The following is a 21,199-nucleotide window of genomic DNA, read 5'->3' as shown; positions in this document are numbered from 1 at the left end:
TCCTCCTCCTCCTCCTCCTCCTCCTCGTCGTCGTCATCCTCATAAATCAAACCATAATTGTCAGGGAGGGTGGTGGCCAAGTCTTGAGACCATGTGGCTCAACAGCTGACCACAGCGCAGGGGGACCGGGCTGCGTTCTGACACAGACCGACAGACTGCAGCTTCAAGACATTAGCCGCTTGCCGGCTACACCCAAAGACCAACGAAGCACGCTTTGCCATGTTCCGAAGAAGAGAAATATGAAAGAAGAACGGAAAGCCAGAAGGCAGCTGCTAGAAAATGGCATTATGGAACCATGTGGCCAAGATAATCTTTTCAATTTAAAGAGAGAGTAATACCTTAATGCAACGCTACCATACACAGGCCCACAATCTGGCTGAGCAGCAGGACAGATGGGTGTAGGACACGCACACAAACATCTTGTTGAAAAGGGGGCTGTGACTGAAATGGCTGGTCCTCCTTGAACACCGGTTTAACATGATTGATTTTTTACACAGTGTTTAACAGTTACAGTTCTGCTTCCCAGGGGTTCAACCCCAACAACATCAACACATAGCTCACTCTCACAGGCACACACACACACACACACACACACACACACTCTCACAGGCACACACATACACACACGGCCCTCAGCCGTCTGATGAATGAGCCCATCTGTGAGCTCCTGTGAAACAAAAGCAGAGTTTCGTGGGCTGACCCAGGCGGAGTTATGTTCTTGTTGGTTACTCGGCGACGTTCTGTCACACCAAGCAGAAAAGGCTTTGCAGACTGTTCTCCCCTCCGTCTCCTCGCTGCTCTTTTCTGTCTGCACGTAACAATGCTTCCATTTCTGTGCCACTTTTACTGTTTCTGTCTCTACCTCTCCTGCTTTTTTTGGGGTCTCTCTCTCTCTCTCTCTCTCTCTCTCTCTCTCTCTCTCTCTCTCTCTCTCTCTCTCTCTCTCTCTCTCTCTCTCTCTCTCTCTCTCTCTCTCTCTCTCTCTCTCTCTCTCTCTCTCTCTCTCTCTCTCTCTCTCTCTACCACTGGCAGACACCAGACGATTGGGTTAAAGCCGCCCAAGGTCCTCTGAATCTGGAATGATTCCCAACTGACATCCATTACCCCGAAGGCTTTTTGGAGGAGTGCGTGTGCAATGTGTGCAGTGATCAAGCCAACAAACCTATTTTCCGTTTTCTGTGCTGCCAGCCCACATGCAACATCTCAGGGCAAACAACAGCACGCAAGAGGGGGAAAAAAAGAGAAAGAAACAAAAAGGCCAGTCTACAGGCAGACAGTGGACAGACATTAAAGAAGAAGACAAGGCCTTTCTCTTGGGAAACAAATAAGGCTCGATGCAGACATTTCACTATTAGCGAGATGATTGTTCAGTTACGGAAACACATGTGAAGAATGAAGGATTAAAAAATAAACTGGCTAAACATTGTGCCATCAGGCCTTGTGTGAATGGTAAACAGAGAAACTTAAAACACACATTCACACACACACACAGCCAAACGACACCCACCGTCAAACAGCAGACTAGTGGCACCGTACCTCACTGCAACATTTCCCCCGTAGTTCTTGATGCTTTCTTTCCAGCGAAGAAATAACATCTAGAGACAATCTGAGCTCAGCTCCAAATATCTGAAACACTCAGAAAGAGAAAGAGAGAGAGAGAGAGAGAGAGAGAGAGAGAGAGAGAGAGAGAGAAATCAACTCCCAGCTCTCTCAACACCATATCATAGGCTTAAATCCTCCACTGACATCCCATCAGAGAAAAGGGAAGAGAGAGAGAGAGAGGGGGAGAGTGTGTGGGTGAATGAGGGGGGGGGGGGGGGGGGGGGGGGGGAATTAGTTAAAAAGGGGGAGAGAGCATAAGTCAGTGAGAGAGATTTAGGAGTTTGACAGTGAGTGAGCATGTGTGTTTGTGAGGGGGGGGCAGAGTGAGACAGGAGTTTAAATCTCTAATTACAACTGCTTATCAGAAGCCCATAAGCAGCTGGTGGGAATGAGGGACACGTCTTCACACACACATACTCACTCTGTTGCGGCTGCATGCTGTGTGTTCGTGTTAGGGGGAGGAGATACCAAACCCTCAAATAATGGCCTAAAAGTCAAACCCTAGTGAAAACAGGAGGACAACAAAGCAGAGCAGATGTGTCGAGCATGAGGATATAACTCCTACGTCACGCCTTCTCATCCCCTTTGAAAGAGTAGGCGACCAGAATATTAATTTGTTTGTCATAGTAAAGTTGTTCAACTGTATTAATTTGCCTTTAATCACTTTTGCACTACAGAATAAAGTGCATTGACGTGGCAAGAGGACACAACAAGACAAAGACGCAAGTGCCAATAATAAATAAGAACACCGCGGCGGGAAGCGCCACAAGACGTCCCACTCACTGAAGTAAGGCCGGTATAAACCTGACAGCTGCTACAGCAAACAACCACACATTAACTGGAAGCCAAAAGAGAGCAGAGTTTGTCCACACAACGCTACTACACATGTATAGCAGTCACGTGTGGTACATGCATCCATGAGTGTGTTGTTGTTGTTGTTGTTGTTCTTCACCTGTCTGAGTTGTGCGACGTCCTCCTCAATATGCTTTTAGGTTGCTCAAATTCAAAGCGTTTGACAGCAGAAATGTCTCACACGCGCCTCACTAAGGTAAAAGTTGCTCAGTAAAATGTGCAAAATCACCACTGTTGGATTTCCACCGCGAATGTTGGCGTAATTAGTGCGACCCAGCATGCACCTGTTGTGGACGTGTTTGATTTGGGTCTAGTGGTTTTGTGGCAGGTTGCAACCGACTAAATACCACTCAGCTCAGAACCTACCTTTCCAGAAGTGTCGGAGATCTACGGTGGCCTGCACGTTCAGTGGAGCCGAGCGCACGCTGCAGCTGTCCACCTCTTTTTGGGTAAAGTTCAAATTAACATTTACACAACATGGAGGGCTTTCTTCTAAACACTCGTATGATCGACATGCACAACGCTGGCTAGTTACATCATTATTATTATTATTATTATTATTAATATTCATAATCCGTTCATCAGTGAGATCAGATACAACATTAATAAAGGACTTCATTATCCTCCTCGTCTTTGTGAAAGACACAATAAAACTGAGGTGTGAACCGCAGCACTCAGGAACATGAAGGTGTCTTTGGTCCGCATGAGGCTGGATTAGTGGTGAACCCATTTTCTGTCAGTTATAAAGGGTTGAATCTCTCTTATTATCCTAATTATTCATATTCTTATTAATAAGATGAATACGAGAGCTAAATCTAGTGCTTTGTACACAAACCTGCTGTCTCTGGTTGTGCACTAACCCAATGCACTATATGGATATTCCAGCCCAGGTTATTAATTGATTATTGATCATAAGGAGGAGACACAGTTGAGTCAGCCCTTTGTTAAAGTAAAACAGAAAACTACGATCTACTTAATAAAGTATCTACTTATCTATTCACATGGTTTAGTAACATTAATAAAATAAAAATGCAGGAATACATAAATACAATGACAATGTATGCACGACACAAACACAGACCTACATGTGTTGCTGGCTCTCTGTGCCTCTGCCAAAGCTCCATCTTGGAGCCATAAAGCAGAATGTGGAAAGCAAGAGATGGAGAGAGGAAGGGGGGGCAGAATTCTGGCAAACCAAAAATCCTACCTCTCCTCTCCTCTCCTCTCAATTTGATGTCTTTCCTCTCCTCTGTAATAGACTGATGTCCTTGAGAACAAGACCAAAAAATAACGGCAAGATTGATCAAGATGTGCTTGAATGCAGACAACTTTTAAATCTGCTCTCACTTTTCTTGCACACATGCAGATTGCAAGCCTGGCGTTTCATCCCGGTTTGATTCCAGACAGAGGCAGAACTATATGAATTATAGATCATCTTATATTCCAAAGGATCCTATGTAGTCAGGGGAGATGAAACTATAGCAGCTCCAACGTTAACGCAGTTAAAAACCAATATACCACTCATTCTGCCGGGTCAGGCACGTTTAGAAAACGATAGAAAACAATTAGCGTCATCTCAAGCTGAATCCATTATATCTAGGCTTGTGGCAGCCACAGAACATGGTGTTTAGACTTTGGAGGAACGGATGGCACAATCCAGTTTGTTGGTAAACCAAATCCTCACTTAAATGTACTGCTGCTGCCAGTTCAGCTGCAGGGCTCTGGATCAGTCTGATTACTTTGGTCCGACTGCAGCAGATCAAAGTAATCCCCAAATACTAAGGAAGAACGTACATGGAACAACTGTGTAGTACACTGAAACGCAGTGAGACTATGCGTGCATATGAATGTGTGTGTGTGTGTGTGTGTGCAAAATCTATGTCTACTTGCAAAAGCTCCAGTGTGTGTTTGTGTTGGTTTGCTGCAGAAACTGAGCACGCTATAATCAGGATTCAGGGATCACCAGTCAGACCTGTCCTAAAGCTCTCAGACAGGGAGAGGGGGAGGAAAAGGACATCTGGGGACACGGAGACGCTCCGGTCCGCATTTAATGCAAATGATGCAGCCTGAAAAATGGGACATGGATGGAGACAGGCTCTGAGGGACAGATACTGATGATTCCACGGAGTCTATCCCTCTCTACAAGCAAGCAAAATAACCTGTGCTCATGAGATATTTAGGAATATTAAACAAAAAAATCGAAATAGAAGGTTATCCTGCCGACTGCACCTCCTGAGGATACGCAGTGAAGAGATTGATCTGATTCTCTAAAAAAAACTCTTTACGCTTGACAGAGGTTTTTTAATATTAGTGTGTCAACAACATTTTCGACTAAAAATAGATTCGATAATGTTAAATATTCTTGTGCACTGCGACAGACTAAATCACGGTAAATGTGAATACATGCGAGTGATATCTGTCTGCTTTTTACTGTGTGTAATAATACGTGCACTCACATCACGTGTGTGTGTGAACTCCACATAGTGCCAGCATGTGTGTACACAGCAGATCTCATTTCCTGATTCTCCGGTCAGAAGCTGGTTTCTCTTTTGAAAGGCGAGTCCCACAATGACATCAGCTTCCGCCAACACACCAGCCATCTCCATGGCACCACACAAAGACATTTCGGGCCCAGAGGGAGGGGGAGCATCAGGCTTGACACGTTTATAGGAGAGGTCTGTGCACCCCTCTTCTCTCATACTCACCGACCCCTCCTTCTTCTTCGTTCTCTCGAACTGTGTTTGTACAGCCGCCTGCTCTGTTTACTAGATCATCAAAGAGCTTCTCTGACTTCCATGGCCGTAGCACCCTGAGACTGGCCTGCTCTCTCTCTCACTGTTTTAGCCTCACATCCCCTCTCTTCTCTTCCGCTAATGGCCACTATCCATTAAGTCCATTTGAAATCTTTCTTTCTTAGCCTTCTATTTTAGACTTTCTTCCCCCCCCCTTTTGGTCTCTTTTTTTGTCGAATGGAGCCATGACTCCAAGGGCAAAATGCCGAGTGAAGAAGTGACCACCCACTGGGCTTTCTCTAAGTGTGTGTGTGTGTGTGTGTGTGTGTGTGTGTGTGTGTGTGTGTGTGTGTGTGTGTGTGTAAGAGAGAGAGAGAGAGTTACAGAGGTAAGTAAGTGAGAACCCCAAGGCAAAAATATTTATACATCAATCTCTTCAAAATGAAAACTTCAGAAATATCTGGCTGAAAAAACATCACAAGATGCCAACCTATCTGGGGCAATATAGAGCATCATGTTGCGCTATTGTGATGTCTCTCTTTCACTGAGTGAAATACCATATTTTTAAGTAGTTTAGTTTGGAACAAAGCAAATAAACTAGTATCATTATCTGATAATGAGTCAATTTCAATAATCACACTGGAGAAATGTTGTGATGTGGAGGATGTCCCTTTTAAGGTATTTTGTCCCAAACTTCTCGGGGTTAAGCTCCAGATGTAAATTGTTAACATGTGGAGCTGAAAATTTTATATTTTGCTTCAAACTAATTCAAACGCTTGAATCTCCTAGTTAGATCACCACAATGTCTACGTTTGACAAAACACACAAATGCTTCCAGACCAACAAAGAATAATTAGATCAGGCGACTTTAAAATGTGATGCTGTGCAGAAATAACACACAAAACCCCAAAAGATGAACTAGAACAAATGTGTCGAAAAAACATAGACCTAACTGACATTAGGCAAAACTACTCTGTAAAAATAAAATCTATACAAATGTATTTTGTGGTTCAGTTTTTAATAACCATTTGCTCTGTTTCATTAATTTGTTCAGCAGAACTTTATAAAACAATAACATGATGTGACTCAATATGATGGTACTAAAAAACCATAAGAAATAACACATTATAGCCCAGTCTAATCTAAATATGATGGAAGTTAATTCTATCACCACACATTAAATGTCATTTTTACAGAATGTTTAGTTAAAATTAATATGAAGTCATGGAAATCCATTGTTCAGAATGTGCCTGGATCCCAGCGGTAACTCCCTCTCCCACTAGCTTTACTTAAAGAATCATCCATTGAGGACATAAATATCACTATTTCCTGCGGCTCCTCAGGCAGTACAAATTCATTGAGCATGCGCTCCTTTGAACGTGCCAACATCATCTGCCTGTGCAGTTTTGCTTTCAATCTAAAAATAGTCACTTTTACCTGAGCACCACTGTTCCTGCTCAACCTTAGCTCCTTCCTCTGCCTGGCAAGATGTTCTGTCACACTGAAGTCTTTCCTTCTTGTGGCCAACAAAGGAACAACAACCTCCACCCAGATTCCAGATGATATCATATCTTGTGCACAGAACTGTCACTTTAGTGCATCAGAATTTTTAATCAGCTGTTAAACTTGAATCAAATGATGCCATTCAGATAATACGTTTATGTTTGACTATCTAAAATAACATATGCGAGCTATTTCAGTTATGCTGCAAGAGGACAAGTTATTGATCTAAACAGTATGAGAATGACACACAAGTAGCACAGACAAAAGTCACGTCTCAGTCATGTGTTGGACATTTTAGAAGTGAGCATAATACAGCTGTAACGACATGTATAAGGTGCATCTATTTTAAGAGACTAATAGTCTCTTTCATGCCCCTCAGGCTGAACAAGGAGTCATGTAGTCTGTCACTCAGCCGGCACAGAAATAGATGCTTCCTGTATTCTTCTCACTTCACATAATCACAGCAGCCAAAGCCAGGCGAGGTCACCAGCACTGTGCTATGTTGCTCCCATTATGGCACCTCTTTCCCACCACCACGGTGTCCCTCGAGTCCGAGATGAGGTGACACATTTTAAGCCAGTTTGACAGCACCCAGGAAGGTGGTGTCTCCATACAGGGACACGTTGGCGGTGGACCGTGGGATCAGCAGCTCCAAGTGGTCCCCGACCTCCAGCTTCACAATACCTAAGGAATTCAAACTTACACTTCAGATGTTTGAACTGCTATTTTGTTTATTTTTTTTCTTGCCAAAAACAACTATACTGACACACATATGCAGCCGATTTACACACACAAACACACACACACAAGCTCCAGAGCTTGACTGAAGAGCTCCGACTGACCTTCCATAACAGCTGTTGTAAAGCCGGGTGAGCATAGCTTGACATAAACAATAACTCGGACTCGCCTCCTGTGTAGCAGGTGTTGTAAGGGTGGACGGGGTTCATATTCTGGATGCAGCGGAACAAGATCACATACTGGGGCTCGTCTCCCACCACATTCCTCTTCCTCCGGATCACCACGTGACCCATTGCAAAGGTGCTGTCCATGTAGTAGACCTGAGCAGATCCAAAAAACTGGGCTCAATCCATGGTATGAGGCATGAATTGTAACACGTAGAAACAGTCAGGTGGGTGAGATATAATTAGCTTCCTCATGTATTATGCATGCATCATTTACATGTTCTCTTCTTTATCTGACCTTTCTTCAAGGTCTGTTAACAAACTGCATCCTTAAATTGAGCACATAGGTTGTTTTCCTGCAATTCGTGGAGACACACTCCCCTCCCATGTCAAATTTGGTGATCGGCAAACAGATTAGCAGCGCCTCCCTGTGGAAAAACTATGAAATGACAAGAAAAGCAGACCGACCTGACTGTACACGAAGTAGAAGCCCTCCTCCATGACCAGCATGGTGTCTCCGTCTGCCTCCAGGGCAGAGCCTCTCCTCAGCCCGGCCTGCCAGGGGATACCTGTGTGCGGCTCCGAGTTATATTCTGTCCCAGGAAATAAAGATCAAAAAAAGCACTCAGTGCTAAATATGTACGCCATATATGTTTATAAACGTTTTATTATTTCCAATACTAAGTCCAAATCTAATATGATATATTGCAAAATGTAAGTTAAAAACTAAATTAAATTAAATCTCCTCAAACTGTCATAGTCGAGGTCAGGCTTACGGTACCTTTCTGGAAGGTTTTCCTGCTATTGTTTGCCAACAACTGCAGGCAAGGCTGGGAAACTGTGGCAAAACATTAAACACAAATTGACATGTTCATACTGGTCAGAGGTTTCCTTACAATCTGCACATTGCTTGTCCCCATAGTTGTCTCTCTTTATCCTTCTGCCCCTTCCCTTTTTCCTTTTTGGGCAAAATTCCATTGACAAAGTCAGCCCTTAGCAACAGCACACTGTAAATATTGGTGTCCTGTTAAATAGCTTGAGCCAGGGGCCTGCATTATCTCACCACATCAGAGCTTTTAGTTTTTAAGTGGTTATCACCAAAGTTGATGTGTCATCCACACTTGGCTGAATCTGTTTTAAAGTGGACGCTTTTTTTCCTTTTCTGAATCATAGGTCTCAGGTCTGTACAGATCATGAAGCCCATTTGAACTATCAAATAAACAAATGCAAAATGGCATACAAAGTGAAATTGAAGAACTTAATCACCTCAAACACCGGAAATCACACTCTGTGCATCACTGTCTTTTTCCAAGTGACCAATGGATTTGTAAAACCAATAAACGCCAGTCTTGCACTTGATGCAAAATAAAGAAACTAATATCTGCATCATCCATTAACAGTGAACTGTCTTACCCAATGTCTCTGATCCAGAGACCAATCTTTTCTTTCTTATCGGAGGGGAAGTGTGTTGAAACCCAGGTTGGTGCAGGGACTCTTGGCTGCTTCTCCTACTGATATTCTCATTCTGAAAAGACACAAAGAAAAATACAATACATGCTGGCAAAACGCTCAAAATGTATGCAGAGGAAGATGTCCTTATGGACTCTCTCACCTGGCCTGCATGCTGAGTCTCTCGTCCCTCTTCTCTCCTGTGACCAACCTCTGATTTGAGTCCCTCTACCTCGGCTCTGAGAGCCACCAGTTGGTACAGGGACAGAGCTGAAAGAGAGGAGGAGGTGACAGCAGCAAGCGTCAGCAGGAAAACGGGCCAAGACAGCCTCCCTTCACCTGTCCGTTGTCCAGTCCCAAGCTTCACATCTGCCAAAACTGCCATAGCGGGGCCCGTACGGTCTCCAGAGAGCTCAGACTGGCAGCATGACCCGTCTCAGGCTTAAACTCGGCTGCCTCTCTTCTGACAGACTTGGGCTATAATGGTGGATGTGTGCTCCTGTCATCAATGTTGTCTCCAGCGTTACCTCAATGTCTGTCTAAAAGCTCCACTAGTTTCCTTAACTCTCGCTTTGTCTTTCCAGTAGCTGGTTCCAGTTTATTCTGAGGGACGACGCACAAGAAAAAAAGGGCAAACAGCTTCCCCTCTACTGTTCCGCTCAGCTAACCACACTCACAGCTTCCGGCCTGACCAGCAGCCCTGATAAGCCTCTGTCCTCTCTGTCCTCTTTCTCTTCATCTTGCTTCTTAAAATTATAAAAACACGTCTCTCCACATTCTTACAAACAAGCCATGTGATCGTTGCAGAATGGAAACAGGAAGGACAGGTTGGCAGTGAGATGCGTGACAGTCTGGTAGGGAAATAGGGAGGGGGGGGTTGTCAAATTAAAATGGCAACGTCACATTTTAATTTGACAGTTAGAGGAGCCAACGTGCACTGAAAGAAGGAAGTACGAAAATGACTTTGACTGCAACACAAACAAATTGCGAATAAAAATAAGCTTGTTTACAACAACATAAATCTAACAGGACAAGCAATTTTAATGTATCAATTTATTGCATGTTACAGTACAGAAAATAGAAAGTGAAAATGTGTGCTTACAAAAGAAGTCAACACTGTTTTGAAATAGAAAAAAAAAAAGAAAGTGAAATGGAAACAATCCCTCATACTGAAGATAAAGATGAATCATTCAGATGTCCCAATAATGTTTCTTTGAAGTGTCACTGTAAGTCATGGTAGATGCACACACATATTGTCAACACTGTGCGGGTCCATTACGGACTCAACATTATCACATGCCAGCTTGCAAATGCAAAATCAAAAGTATGTTCAACAGCATTCATTTGACTCTATTAACAATCATATGGAAATATAAAATATGTCCCGTAGTGCATTCGCAGAATACCTGGCAAATGATTTTCTTTATTTAAAAAAATGAAGAGACATTCAGTTTGATTCCATTTCGTTATATATCAACAGGGTGTTCAGTACATTGGGCTAGGATAAAAACCCAAATTCTAGTTTTCATTAATTTTGCTTCAGGCCAGCCACCAAAACAATAAAACGAGTGAATGGTGAGTTAGATCTTTTCTTGAATGAAGACTGACAGCAGAAATGTGTAAAACAAAGCGTTTGGAACTAAACGAGTGTGTCCTAATGGGGTTGAACTCAGATTGCACATTGTGCTCTACCAACAGGTTCATGGATTTGATAAATACAAACAAATGTCTGACATTGTTCTGTGCCACTGGAGGCAAAAAGTCACACAGCAAAGGAAAAGACCACCTACACGTTATTTCTTGACAAGCGCACATTATTTAAGACCACAATTTACATCCATAGGAGCCTTTGAACCATTTTTAAGTTGAACTTGAGACAAACAAATTAACTTTTTTGATGTTTGTTGACTTTAGTTTAGCTTACTTTTTAGAAACAGGATCAGATACGGCGAAGGAGATCTCTATTTAAAAGGCTTTGATGCCACTGCAGTGCAGCATGTTGCATTTCAACAGCAGGAGCAGATAAGTGTTTTAATCGCCAGGCTCTTCTCTCCTTCCTGGAAGACATACAGGAAAGGTTCATCAGCTCATTAAAGCCCTCCAAGTGAGTAAAACCATTTTGACAAATAATCAAGGGGTGAGACGAGAACATACAATCTTAAAATTGAGAATCTTGATGCTGACAGCAAAGTAGTAATCATATTTGATCAAATATGCTCACATTATTTCTCAGTTCTTAAAGGATATATTCATATTTGTTTCAAGACTATCTTAATACAATACTCACATACCCCCACTATATATATATATATATATATATATATATATATATATATATATATATATATATATATATATGTGTGTGTATGGTGACAGTAATTGGTCACTATAATCGTTCCACCTGTCGAGGGTTGCAAAGGGTCGATACATTTCTACTACTGGGTCTTGTGACATGTTTTGGTTAAAGGTATGCCCATTTAATTGATTTGCTGAATATCACATGTACAGTTCTTTTATCAGAATACCAATAAATAGTAATTCATGGATCACATCTGCATATATGATGTGATAAAAGGTTTGCTTTTAGCTACATGTGACATGGTAAATTAAATTCTGGCAAAAATAGTTTCCATTTCATTCCAGAGGATTCTCATAAACACCCGCTAATTCTCACGGGGAGTTTTAACTTTGAAAATTCACATAATTTTGCAACCCTACTGCTGTATATACTCTATACTGGCCATCAATAAATCCCTTTCTGGTTCAATTAGTGCAAGAGACGGGGACAGAATCAGTCTTTCAACGCAAAATATATTTTTGAGTTCTCCAGACTGTGTTTCCTTGTAATCTAGGGGGAGGAGCCGTAAGTAACACAAAGAGGACATTTTCTACTCAGACTTTTCCTTGGGAAGTACCTACTTGATTCCTCTTACTGAGACTGCTGAAGACTCATTATCCTCTGCTTTACTTTGGAATATTTGTTTTGCACTAAAAGTGGACTTGGATTTGACATTATAAACCTATCTTCATGATCAGTATGGATAGGATTACAGCGAACAGTAACATATCAGCGTACACATGGGCATGTGCTATAGTGTTGTACTAAGATAGACTTGAATACATCCGCACCCACCATTTATTAACAAAACCACACACAGAGCAAACTCTCCTCATCAAACTACAGGAGCCAAAGTCATTAAAATAGCAACTTGAGTCCATTTAACCGTAGAAACTGGGCTAGATGTATTTTAACAGGACACAGTAACGGGGAGAATATCTTGTAGTTTATCGATATATGTATATATAAATATTCATCACTACAATGTCATGACATGCCAAGCTGCTGCAATAATGATCCTCACCAGTATGAGAGAAAACACATCTGAATGCTCCTCAAAGTATTGCTTGGAAGATGTTAACTTACTCGGGTAAATCAGAACAAAAAAGGTGCAATGTTATGTATTAACAAAGATATATACAGTATAGGCCTACATATTATCAGTATCTAGTTTTGGTGACTAGAAGTGTATTTTGATTCCAGTAGCAATCAGTTTTTACTGAAATATTGTAGGGCCTCATATGGTCATTATGATGAGCACATGTTTCAGTGATTTTAATTTCTTTCATGAGCCCCATCACAGAAAGTCTTTGCAGTTGTGACATGACTTGCAGTTTGGGCATGTGTGCTCTGGCTTCATTCGTTTAAAGGTCATAAATACATGCATTCATAGCTGCAACACAAAAGAAGCCATTAGGGGATTGTTACCCTCCTTTAAAACCTTGAAATAGTCAAATCATGTCAACAAATATATTACACTTACAGAAAGTGAAAATGTAGAAAGAGTGAAATAAAATAGAAACCCAGACAAAAGCATAAAAATTTTTTAAAAAAAAATTAAAAAACAGAAAAGAAAAAAAAGTACATTCTTTCCAAAAAAAAAAAAATCTATTAATTCCATCCAATCAAGCCTTCGACAGCCGCCACTTCGTCCAGCACATAATCTGTAGTCAACAGTCAGTCCCTGGCTGTTTATTTCAGATAATGGTGACACTAGAGGGCTGAGCACTCTCCTCATGGGCGTGGCTCTTCAGCAGGTCTTTCGTAAACTGCTCCAAAGCAGCAAAGTAGCCCTGACACTGCCAAGTGTCGTTGTGTGTGCCCTCTGGAAAGATAGCAAGACGTTTAGTCCGCGCAGGAGACAGCTCATATAGTTGTTTCATCATAACTGGTGGGATAAGCTGGTCCGATAGACCAGACACAAACAGCGAGGGCATGCGGCACAGCGCCACCTGCCGATAGGACAGGAACTGATTCCTGTAGCACCACAAGGGCAGCAGGCGCATGGGCAAGAAGGAGAAGAGTGTAGCTGCCATGTGGGGGATGCTGAGAAAGGTGTTTTCAACAATAATGGCTGCTACGCGGTGAGGGTTGGCTGATGCCAAGCGCACAGCCACAGAACCGCCTAAAGAGCGGCCAAATAGTACCACCTTTGTCTTGTCCAGATCAGGACGGGTCATGACATAGTCCAGTGTGGCCTCAGCATCAAGGTACAGCCCATCCTCACTGGGCTCACCCTCACTCTTTCCATAGCCACGGTAGTCTACCAGCACCACATTGGCTTTCACATTGACCAGCATGAGCAGGGCGTTTGGCACCCTGTGACCAATGTTACCTGCATTACCATGGAAATAAAGGATGGTAGGTGGAGCAGAGGAAGTGGGGCTGCTTTGATTGCCAGGGTTGACTCCAGGAGGCGTGTCGCCACCTGTGTAGCGAAGCAGGATGAGGTTAAGCTTCACACCGTCCTTTGTGCGAATGTACACATTCTCATGAGGGATTCCTGTTGGCATCGGAACATAAAGGCGAGAGGAGGGGGGCTGGTCTGGGAAGTAGAGGAGCACATCCTGGAATTTGTAGAGAATGCCTGCCACAGAGGCTAGGATAAGTGCAAGGAGAAAAAATCCTCCATACAGGTGGAATGTGAGGATGAGGGCCAAAAGGGAGACTCGACAAGCACCCCAGGACCAGGATGCCAGAGTCAGGGTACAATGCTCTATTCCCACCCACAGCCTCCAGGGCTTCTCCATGGCTACACAAGAGCTGAGTCACACGGCACACACTCTGCAAATACAGAGAGCAAAGAAAGAGAACAGAAGAGAAAGTGGTTTAATGTAAATGTACATAATCAAGGACCAAGTGATTCTATAAAGAAATGGTATGACAATGGACACAAATAATATGTAAAAAATATATTAACATTAGATACAGAACATCTGGCCATCAGTCCATAGGAATGCACATAAGGCTAATTATCAAAGTAGTCAATTAGTTTATGATTATTTAATCTGGAACATTCAGAGCCCAAAGTGATGGATACAAATTGCACAGTCATAGGTAAAACAAATTCTCACATTTAAGAATCTTTACTATTACCTAACTAACTATTAAAATCTACATCTGGTATATTTATGCCAGAATTGACCAGTTATTAAAATTGCCTCCCATTAATGATTATCCAAACAGTGGATGCACTCAATAAGCTTTGTTCAAAAGTATGTTATACAGTGTAATTAACCCCCTAATAACAAAGAAGCCCACTTTGTGGTACTAATTCTGTCACTCTCAAACCATTTAGCTACAGGCGAGTGAACAGTCCATTTCCATCCTGTGTTCTGGCCAAAATAATATACTAACTGCAGGCCTGGAACAATTGCAATCAGTCCAAACAAGTACTGTCTGTCAGGCTGTCATTGTTAATGAGTATCAGGTGTGTTCAGCGAATTCAAGGGCTGGTGGACACCAAAAGGTCACCTATCAGGTGTGTGCAGAGTATAGACGGATGTAACTAGCAGCATGCAGTGGTGGGGCGCTACAGGACCAACTTAACGTTTTGTTGAACCAATGTTAATGTTGCTTGGTACAAATGGTGAACACATTTATAAATATTACAATACTGAAAAATGTCTTGACCCCACCCGCACACACAGGAAATGGTGACAGCTACTGCCAACCTGGCGAAGAGCCCGTTACCGTTAGCCGCGACCAACACCAGAGCCGTAGGTTACACACGTTAAAATTAAATAAAATGTGTGTCAGTTTTAAACAATAAATCATTCACCAAGCACTGTGACGTTATTTCTGGACTGTCAAAGGCGAAACTGTTTCCGAGGCGGCGATATGCCCAGCATTTAGGTGACTGGCCTTAAATAAAGAGGGACGTTAGCTAGCTTAGCTGCGCGTTAGCGTCGTGCCTTGCACGCAAACTACCAGCCTCACACTCATCGCTGGCTGAGCTTTCAGCCCCATTTTACCGCATACATTAAGCCACCTCTGTCTCCTATGGTTAGCAAGGGAGCCACATACTCACCCTCCTCTCATTTTTAGCACCTCAGATGCATGAGTAGGTCGCTAAACAGTAGCACGTAGACAGCACCGTGACTGTCATGCAGCTCTCCAGAGGCTAAAGGAGTTAGAGTGATAGTAAACGGGTGAAAACCGCAAGGTAAAGTATTGTCAGCAAGAGCCGGCGAGGCTAGCTTCACCACTTGCTAGCGATAGCGCTGCTGGAGTGTGTACCCTTCGTGAGTTCCGTGCGCGTCTTAGCAGCACAAGAAAGGTTCCTTCTTCTTCTTCTTCTTCTTTGCAGTTTTTACAGCAGCTGGCCTCCTCAATGTTGCATTACTGCCACCTTCTGGGGGTAAATGGCTTCTACAGCTTCTGGTATGTCAAGTTTTTCTCATCAGTCTTAAATTGGAAGCTGATGGAATTTCTTCCTCTGCGTGGCCACTTCCATCGAAACTCTAGTATGCTCTTAGCTTGATCCTGACAATGTTCACAAAGACTGTTTTTTTCTATTTGCTTCCTATTTCTCAAAAGAATCCACTTTATGTTGGGTTTATGATGGGTTGCAATTGCAGAATCCGTTATATCTGTCATTGAATCTTCCGTTCTCTCTATAAAAACCTGCATACAGTATATGTATATTCCTTAAAACTACAATTTCCCTTTTAATTCTTGCCTTAATTTGAAGTAATTCAAAATCTACCAACATGTCTCTCAATCAAGAGAGCAGCAACTACTACTGCTGTATAACATTAACACTGGTGTTATGAACAGTGGTCTGATCTGAAGTTATGTGCTATCATATCCAGCACCCGGACTATAAGCGCTGCCGCCCCCCAGGGATGTTTCTGCGGTGGAGACCTTCAGGTTTCTGGGATCCACAATCTCCCGGAACTGAAGTGGACCGCCAACATCAACACCATCCGCAAAAAGGCCCAGCAGAGGCTATACTTCCTGCGCCAGCTCTGAAAGTTCAACCTGCCTCAGGAGCTGCTGATCCTGTTTTACTCCGCCATCATCCAGTCTGTCCTCTGCTCTTCCATCACTGCGTGGTTTGCATCGGCCACCAAACAGGACAGAGTCTCCAACGGATTGTCAGGTCTGCAGAGAGAACCATTGGTTCCAGCCTGCCCTCCATCCTGGACTTGCACACCGCCAGAGTAAAGGAAGCGGGCTGGAAAGATCACTGCAGACCCCTCACACCCTGGACACAAGCTGTTCCAACTGCTCCCCTCTGGAAGGCGCTACAGAGCACTGTACGCCAAAACCACCAGACACAGGAACAGCTTCTTCCCACTGGCTGTCACTGTTATGAACAGTTAATCAGACTCTTCCATCTGCTCCATCTGCACTTTTTTTTACTACTGTCTTTAATGTTTTTTTTTTAATGTTTTTTATATTTATCTTGTTTACTGTATATTGTGTGTGAAAAAGTACAAAGAGCAAAGTGAAACCGGAGTCAAATTCCATGTATGTGCAAACTTACATGGCCGTTAAAGCTGATTCTGATTCTGATTTTCACCCACCAGGTGCTGCTCTTGGAAAGAATATAATCCTGAAAATTCACTAAATGTAGGCTAATTTTACAGGTTAAAAGTAAAATCCCTAAATGAAAGTTATTGGGATGCTTCTTGAATAATCTTAAATGCTTGGTTAGTTAATACACATATACACGGGACTGTAGATCATTTATCAATGACTTCAATCCCAGGAAGTTGGTATGTTTTGTTGCTCTTGATAGTCCCATAATAATCTGGCCGCTGAGCTCAACAAAATGAACAAAGATTTGAACCAACTGTTTTTGACTGTCAATTACTTAGATTTAACATACAATCATTGGAAGTTCTGCAGCATCCAACACATAAGATAAAAAAACAACCCGACATGGGGAATATGGAGTAAAAGGCTCGTTAGATACACACTTGAATACTATACATTGAGGTCTTTCCCTCTTCCCAGGTTGACTATTGGTATTGCCATAACATCTAGCTCACACTCAGTGTGACCTTGGAGGATGCAGACTCAGATTATGTGCAGACAAGCACAGCTGTTGCCCGTTCAGCTCTGTCCTTGAGGTTCGATGATTTGATTGTGGCGTTGAATCCCGCATCAAATCCTATTTTCTGTTTGATAAAAACTTCATAGGCTACCAAAATAAAGTCACCAAAAATGAAGTCTGTGTGTGAAAACATATAGTTAATGTAATGATCGTTGAGGCAGAAATGCTGACATAGGCAATACTGAGCCGCATAGCTGCAGCACAGATGCAGGTGCATGAAGAACTTTTCTATTCACACATGAACAATGATGTGACCATCGCTGGGTGAATTGTTATCTCAACAGAAAGACGTGAATCTGTACATTGTGGTTGGCCTGTACAAAATCTATCAGGCAGACTGCAGGATTTAATGTTCAGGTGTATTGTATGCTGACATTTTTGCACAAGGAGCAACACAAAAGGTTTTGGCATGCATGAAGATTTTCTTTTTTTGTTGTCAGTAAAACACTAATTTTATGTAAGAACTCACTCGGAAAATGAGAAAAGGGAAAAGTGTTTCGTTGAATTAAAGGAGAAAGGAGGATGGGGGACTATAATTTTCAACAGACACACACATCTCTTTAGGGTACAGGGAGTGCTGCATTCTGATGGATTCAGCTTATAAGAGACTGACAGCTGGCGAGTTCACTCTCTTATACGACTCAATTACCTTTGACATGCCAGTCAAAACATCTAACACACACACACACACACACACACACACACACACACACACACACACACACACACACACACACACACAGTGGCTCAACTCTCGTAACCCACGACTCAATTACTTGAAATATAGCACTCCAAACAGCTGGAGGGCTTGAGCTCAATAATACAAATTCAGAGCGGCTACAGGATGAGGAGAGACTGTGATGACCTCGCTCGGAATATCATATCATCAGGCCAAGGGACATGCTTGTCATTCACCTCATGCTACACACCCAATAGCCGAGCAATTGATACGCATTGATTTCTCCGTCAGTCAGCATCTTTTCTGACTGGTGCTGCGACTTTATATTTTCAAGTGTAAGAGTTGCTGTCATTGCATTTTTGCTGTGTTTGTGAAAGACACAGTTGAACTCATCGGACATCATCATGAGTGATGACTCTTTGATTTGCAAGTCACTGAATGCCTCGCACAGGGTGATAGATGTGGTGTCCATGGCTACAATAAATGTGTTGTCACCTTGGAGACAGAGCGTTGCTTTGAGTCGGAGAGGACGGCTACATAACAACAACTCCTCATTTCAAACACATCACAGAGGTGGGGGCAGATACAGCCAGGAGTTAATGTCACTGCTGTAAGACATTAAACTGCCTTTTATTTTCTCATGCAGATTCATTATGAACAGCCGTAAGAGCTGCTGTAGCTCTTACGGCTGTTGCGTCAGTCAACAAGGTTTAATGAGCTTGCACATTGTACAGTGATGACCTAATCTGCTGAGTGCAATAGGCAGGCCTACCTGGCATTGTGTGCATGCAACAGAGTGTCCTGAACACTATGCATGCCAAGAATAAATTGGGTGGAAATTGCTGTATGTCTCAGGCAGCAATTAGGCGGCCTCCTGTGGTGAAGAAGCAGAGATTTAATAAAGGCTACATTTCCCTCATTCCCCTCGCAAATACACCTCTTTTTTTACATCTATGATGATACATATCAATCTAATCAACCTGCATATATAGGTTTGGGCCAATTATTGTGTCTATACGTGTTCTCCTGTGTGAAATGTGGGACCTGTCTTACTAAAGTGCAGGGAGTGGTGAGGATTTGGAGACTAATGTTAAGGCATCCCAAATCAAAGCTATTTAGTGATGTAATAAAGAAAGAGACATGTTTATGAGACAAATGTATAGATGTCACATCTTCCTACTGCTGCTGAATCCAAAGGACCTTCACACCAAGAAGCAAGTCAAAAACCTTTGGATTCTGACCTCAGCTTTGAAGTCACTCCATATTACAAATGTCACCAAAGTGTCAATTTATCCTTTTAAAATAATCGATTAGGTGAGACCATTTCTCTCTCAGGCTGACACAGAACAACTAATTCATGATTTTATAACCTCTAGACATGACTATTGCAATGTTCTCTTTTTTGATTCACCCACTACTGATGAAGACAAAACAGAGTCCACATGCACTGTATGACTCCTATTTTAAAGTCATTGCATTAAATGCCCCTCAGTTTAAGAATTTAAGATGTTCTTTCTAGTATTTAAAATACGGAATGTCCTGGCACCATCTCGCAGCTTTTTTGATATTTACCTACTTCTGCAGGTCCCTCAGATCTCTTGCTGGCGGCCTCCTTGTTGTCCAAAGGATCTCAACAAAAACGCATGGGGAGTCAGTGTTCAGTCACTGTGGCCCTTGAGTCTGGAACAGTCTGCCTGAGGATCTGAGGGACTCCACCTCTGTGGACACTTTTATTTAAAAAGACATATCTTTTTAGCCTCATCATTTATTGCCTTAGTTTTATATTCAATTTTTCCAATCATTGTTTTTTCACTGCCTACAATTTCTATCTCTTGTGCTTTATTAATTCTAGTGATTGTTATTCATTTTGACATTTTATTGTTTGTTATTTTTTGTCTTGCATCATTCTGTTTGTTATTGTCAAATGATTGTGTCTGTCCTGTTTTGATCTCGCTTTGTGAAGCCCTTTGGGCTGCGTGATTGCTAAATTTGACGAACTTGTTGCTCCTTCTGTTCACACCTCACTGTGTTAAATATTCTCACCATGAAAAGTAGATTAGGAAAGAGTGGTCACCACTCTGCCTCAAATGCTATTATTACACCTGCAGCATCTTTTAGTGTGAATGATTTTATCCTAAACCACCATTAATCTCCCGGTCTTTGCCCAACCTCCTCTGATGGTAGAGATAGATAATTAGCACATTTAACCACTGTGCCAAAAATAAAGATGACAGGATGACTTTCAGAAGCTTTCTTTGGCTCTCCAGACACCTTGAACAGCCTCCACAGTGGTAACATCAGTTGGCAGAGCTGTTAAATCAAGCAGCCTTTAGCTGGTTTGTTAATGCAATTCATCTAAGTGTTTTGTTAGACAAGTATGAATGTCAGCTTTTGTCAAATCAAGTCATGTCAATTGTATTTATAGTCTAATATCACAAATCACTCATTTGCCTCAAGGGGCTTTACAGACAATGACACCTGCAATCGTTATACCTTTGATATTGACTCTGCAATAAGTGTGAAGCTAAAGCCAAGAGACAATTCAGCTTAGCCCAAAGACTGGAAGCAGGAGGCAACAGCTAGCCCCACCTCTAAAGCTCATCCAATAAGACGTTGTGAACTTAAGAAGAGCTGGTCGCCATATTTTTGATCTGCAGACAGACAGGTTTGCTCTTTCCCTCTGCTTCCAGTCTTTATGCGGAGCTAATCACCTGCTGATTCCCGCTACAGACAAGAAAGTGGTATCGATCCTCTCGTCTTACTCTTAGCAGAAAAGTGAATAATCATATTTCATGAAATGTCAAACGATTCCCCTGAGGTAATAACCACTTCAGCTGCCACCACAATAATGCTCATCCTCATCATCCTTACCATCATTATAAATCCCAGTTACAATAATATATTGCGGTAACAGTGATCTTGTGCCCGGAGCTCATCACGCTGGGAAAATACTCAACACGTCTCTCTGTGAAGGACATTTTCTTTTTAAAGGAGGTGCAACCATGAAATAGTGTCAGCAGCAAGCCCTATTTGAAAAAGTGCAATATCAAGGGCATGCTGTAATTACAATGTGTTCAA

The 21,199-nt window shown here is 42.4% G+C and overlaps 2 protein-coding genes across 2 annotated transcripts; both read right to left on the bottom strand.

The window, feature by feature from the left end:
* Positions 1-6,905: 6,905 nt before the first annotated feature.
* On the bottom strand, positions 6,906-9,582 carry tnfsf13b (TNF superfamily member 13b). Its single transcript, XM_079230590.1, has 6 exons — positions 9,204-9,582; positions 9,005-9,116; positions 8,373-8,429; positions 8,060-8,184; positions 7,597-7,747; positions 6,906-7,373 (listed from the first exon to the last, which is right to left on the bottom strand). The coding sequence occupies exons 1-6, from the start codon at positions 9,423-9,425 to the stop codon at positions 7,261-7,263; spliced, it is 780 nt and encodes a 259-aa protein (XP_079086716.1). The 5' UTR covers positions 9,426-9,582; the 3' UTR covers positions 6,906-7,260.
* Positions 9,583-13,075: 3,493 nt separating this feature from the next.
* On the bottom strand, positions 13,076-14,128 carry abhd13 (abhydrolase domain containing 13; the record flags this gene model as incomplete). Its single annotated transcript, XM_079231009.1, has 1 exon — positions 13,076-14,128. The coding sequence occupies one exon, from the start codon at positions 14,126-14,128 to the stop codon at positions 13,076-13,078; it is 1,053 nt and encodes a 350-aa protein (XP_079087135.1).
* Positions 14,129-21,199: the final 7,071 nt, after the last annotated feature.

Source organism: Taurulus bubalis (genome assembly GCF_910589615.1).
Source record: "Taurulus bubalis genome assembly, chromosome: 15".
NCBI classification, from domain to species: domain Eukaryota; kingdom Metazoa; phylum Chordata; class Actinopteri; order Perciformes; family Cottidae; genus Taurulus; species Taurulus bubalis.
Note: the sequence above shows the minus strand (reverse complement) of the source record. Positions and strands in the feature narration are given on the sequence as shown.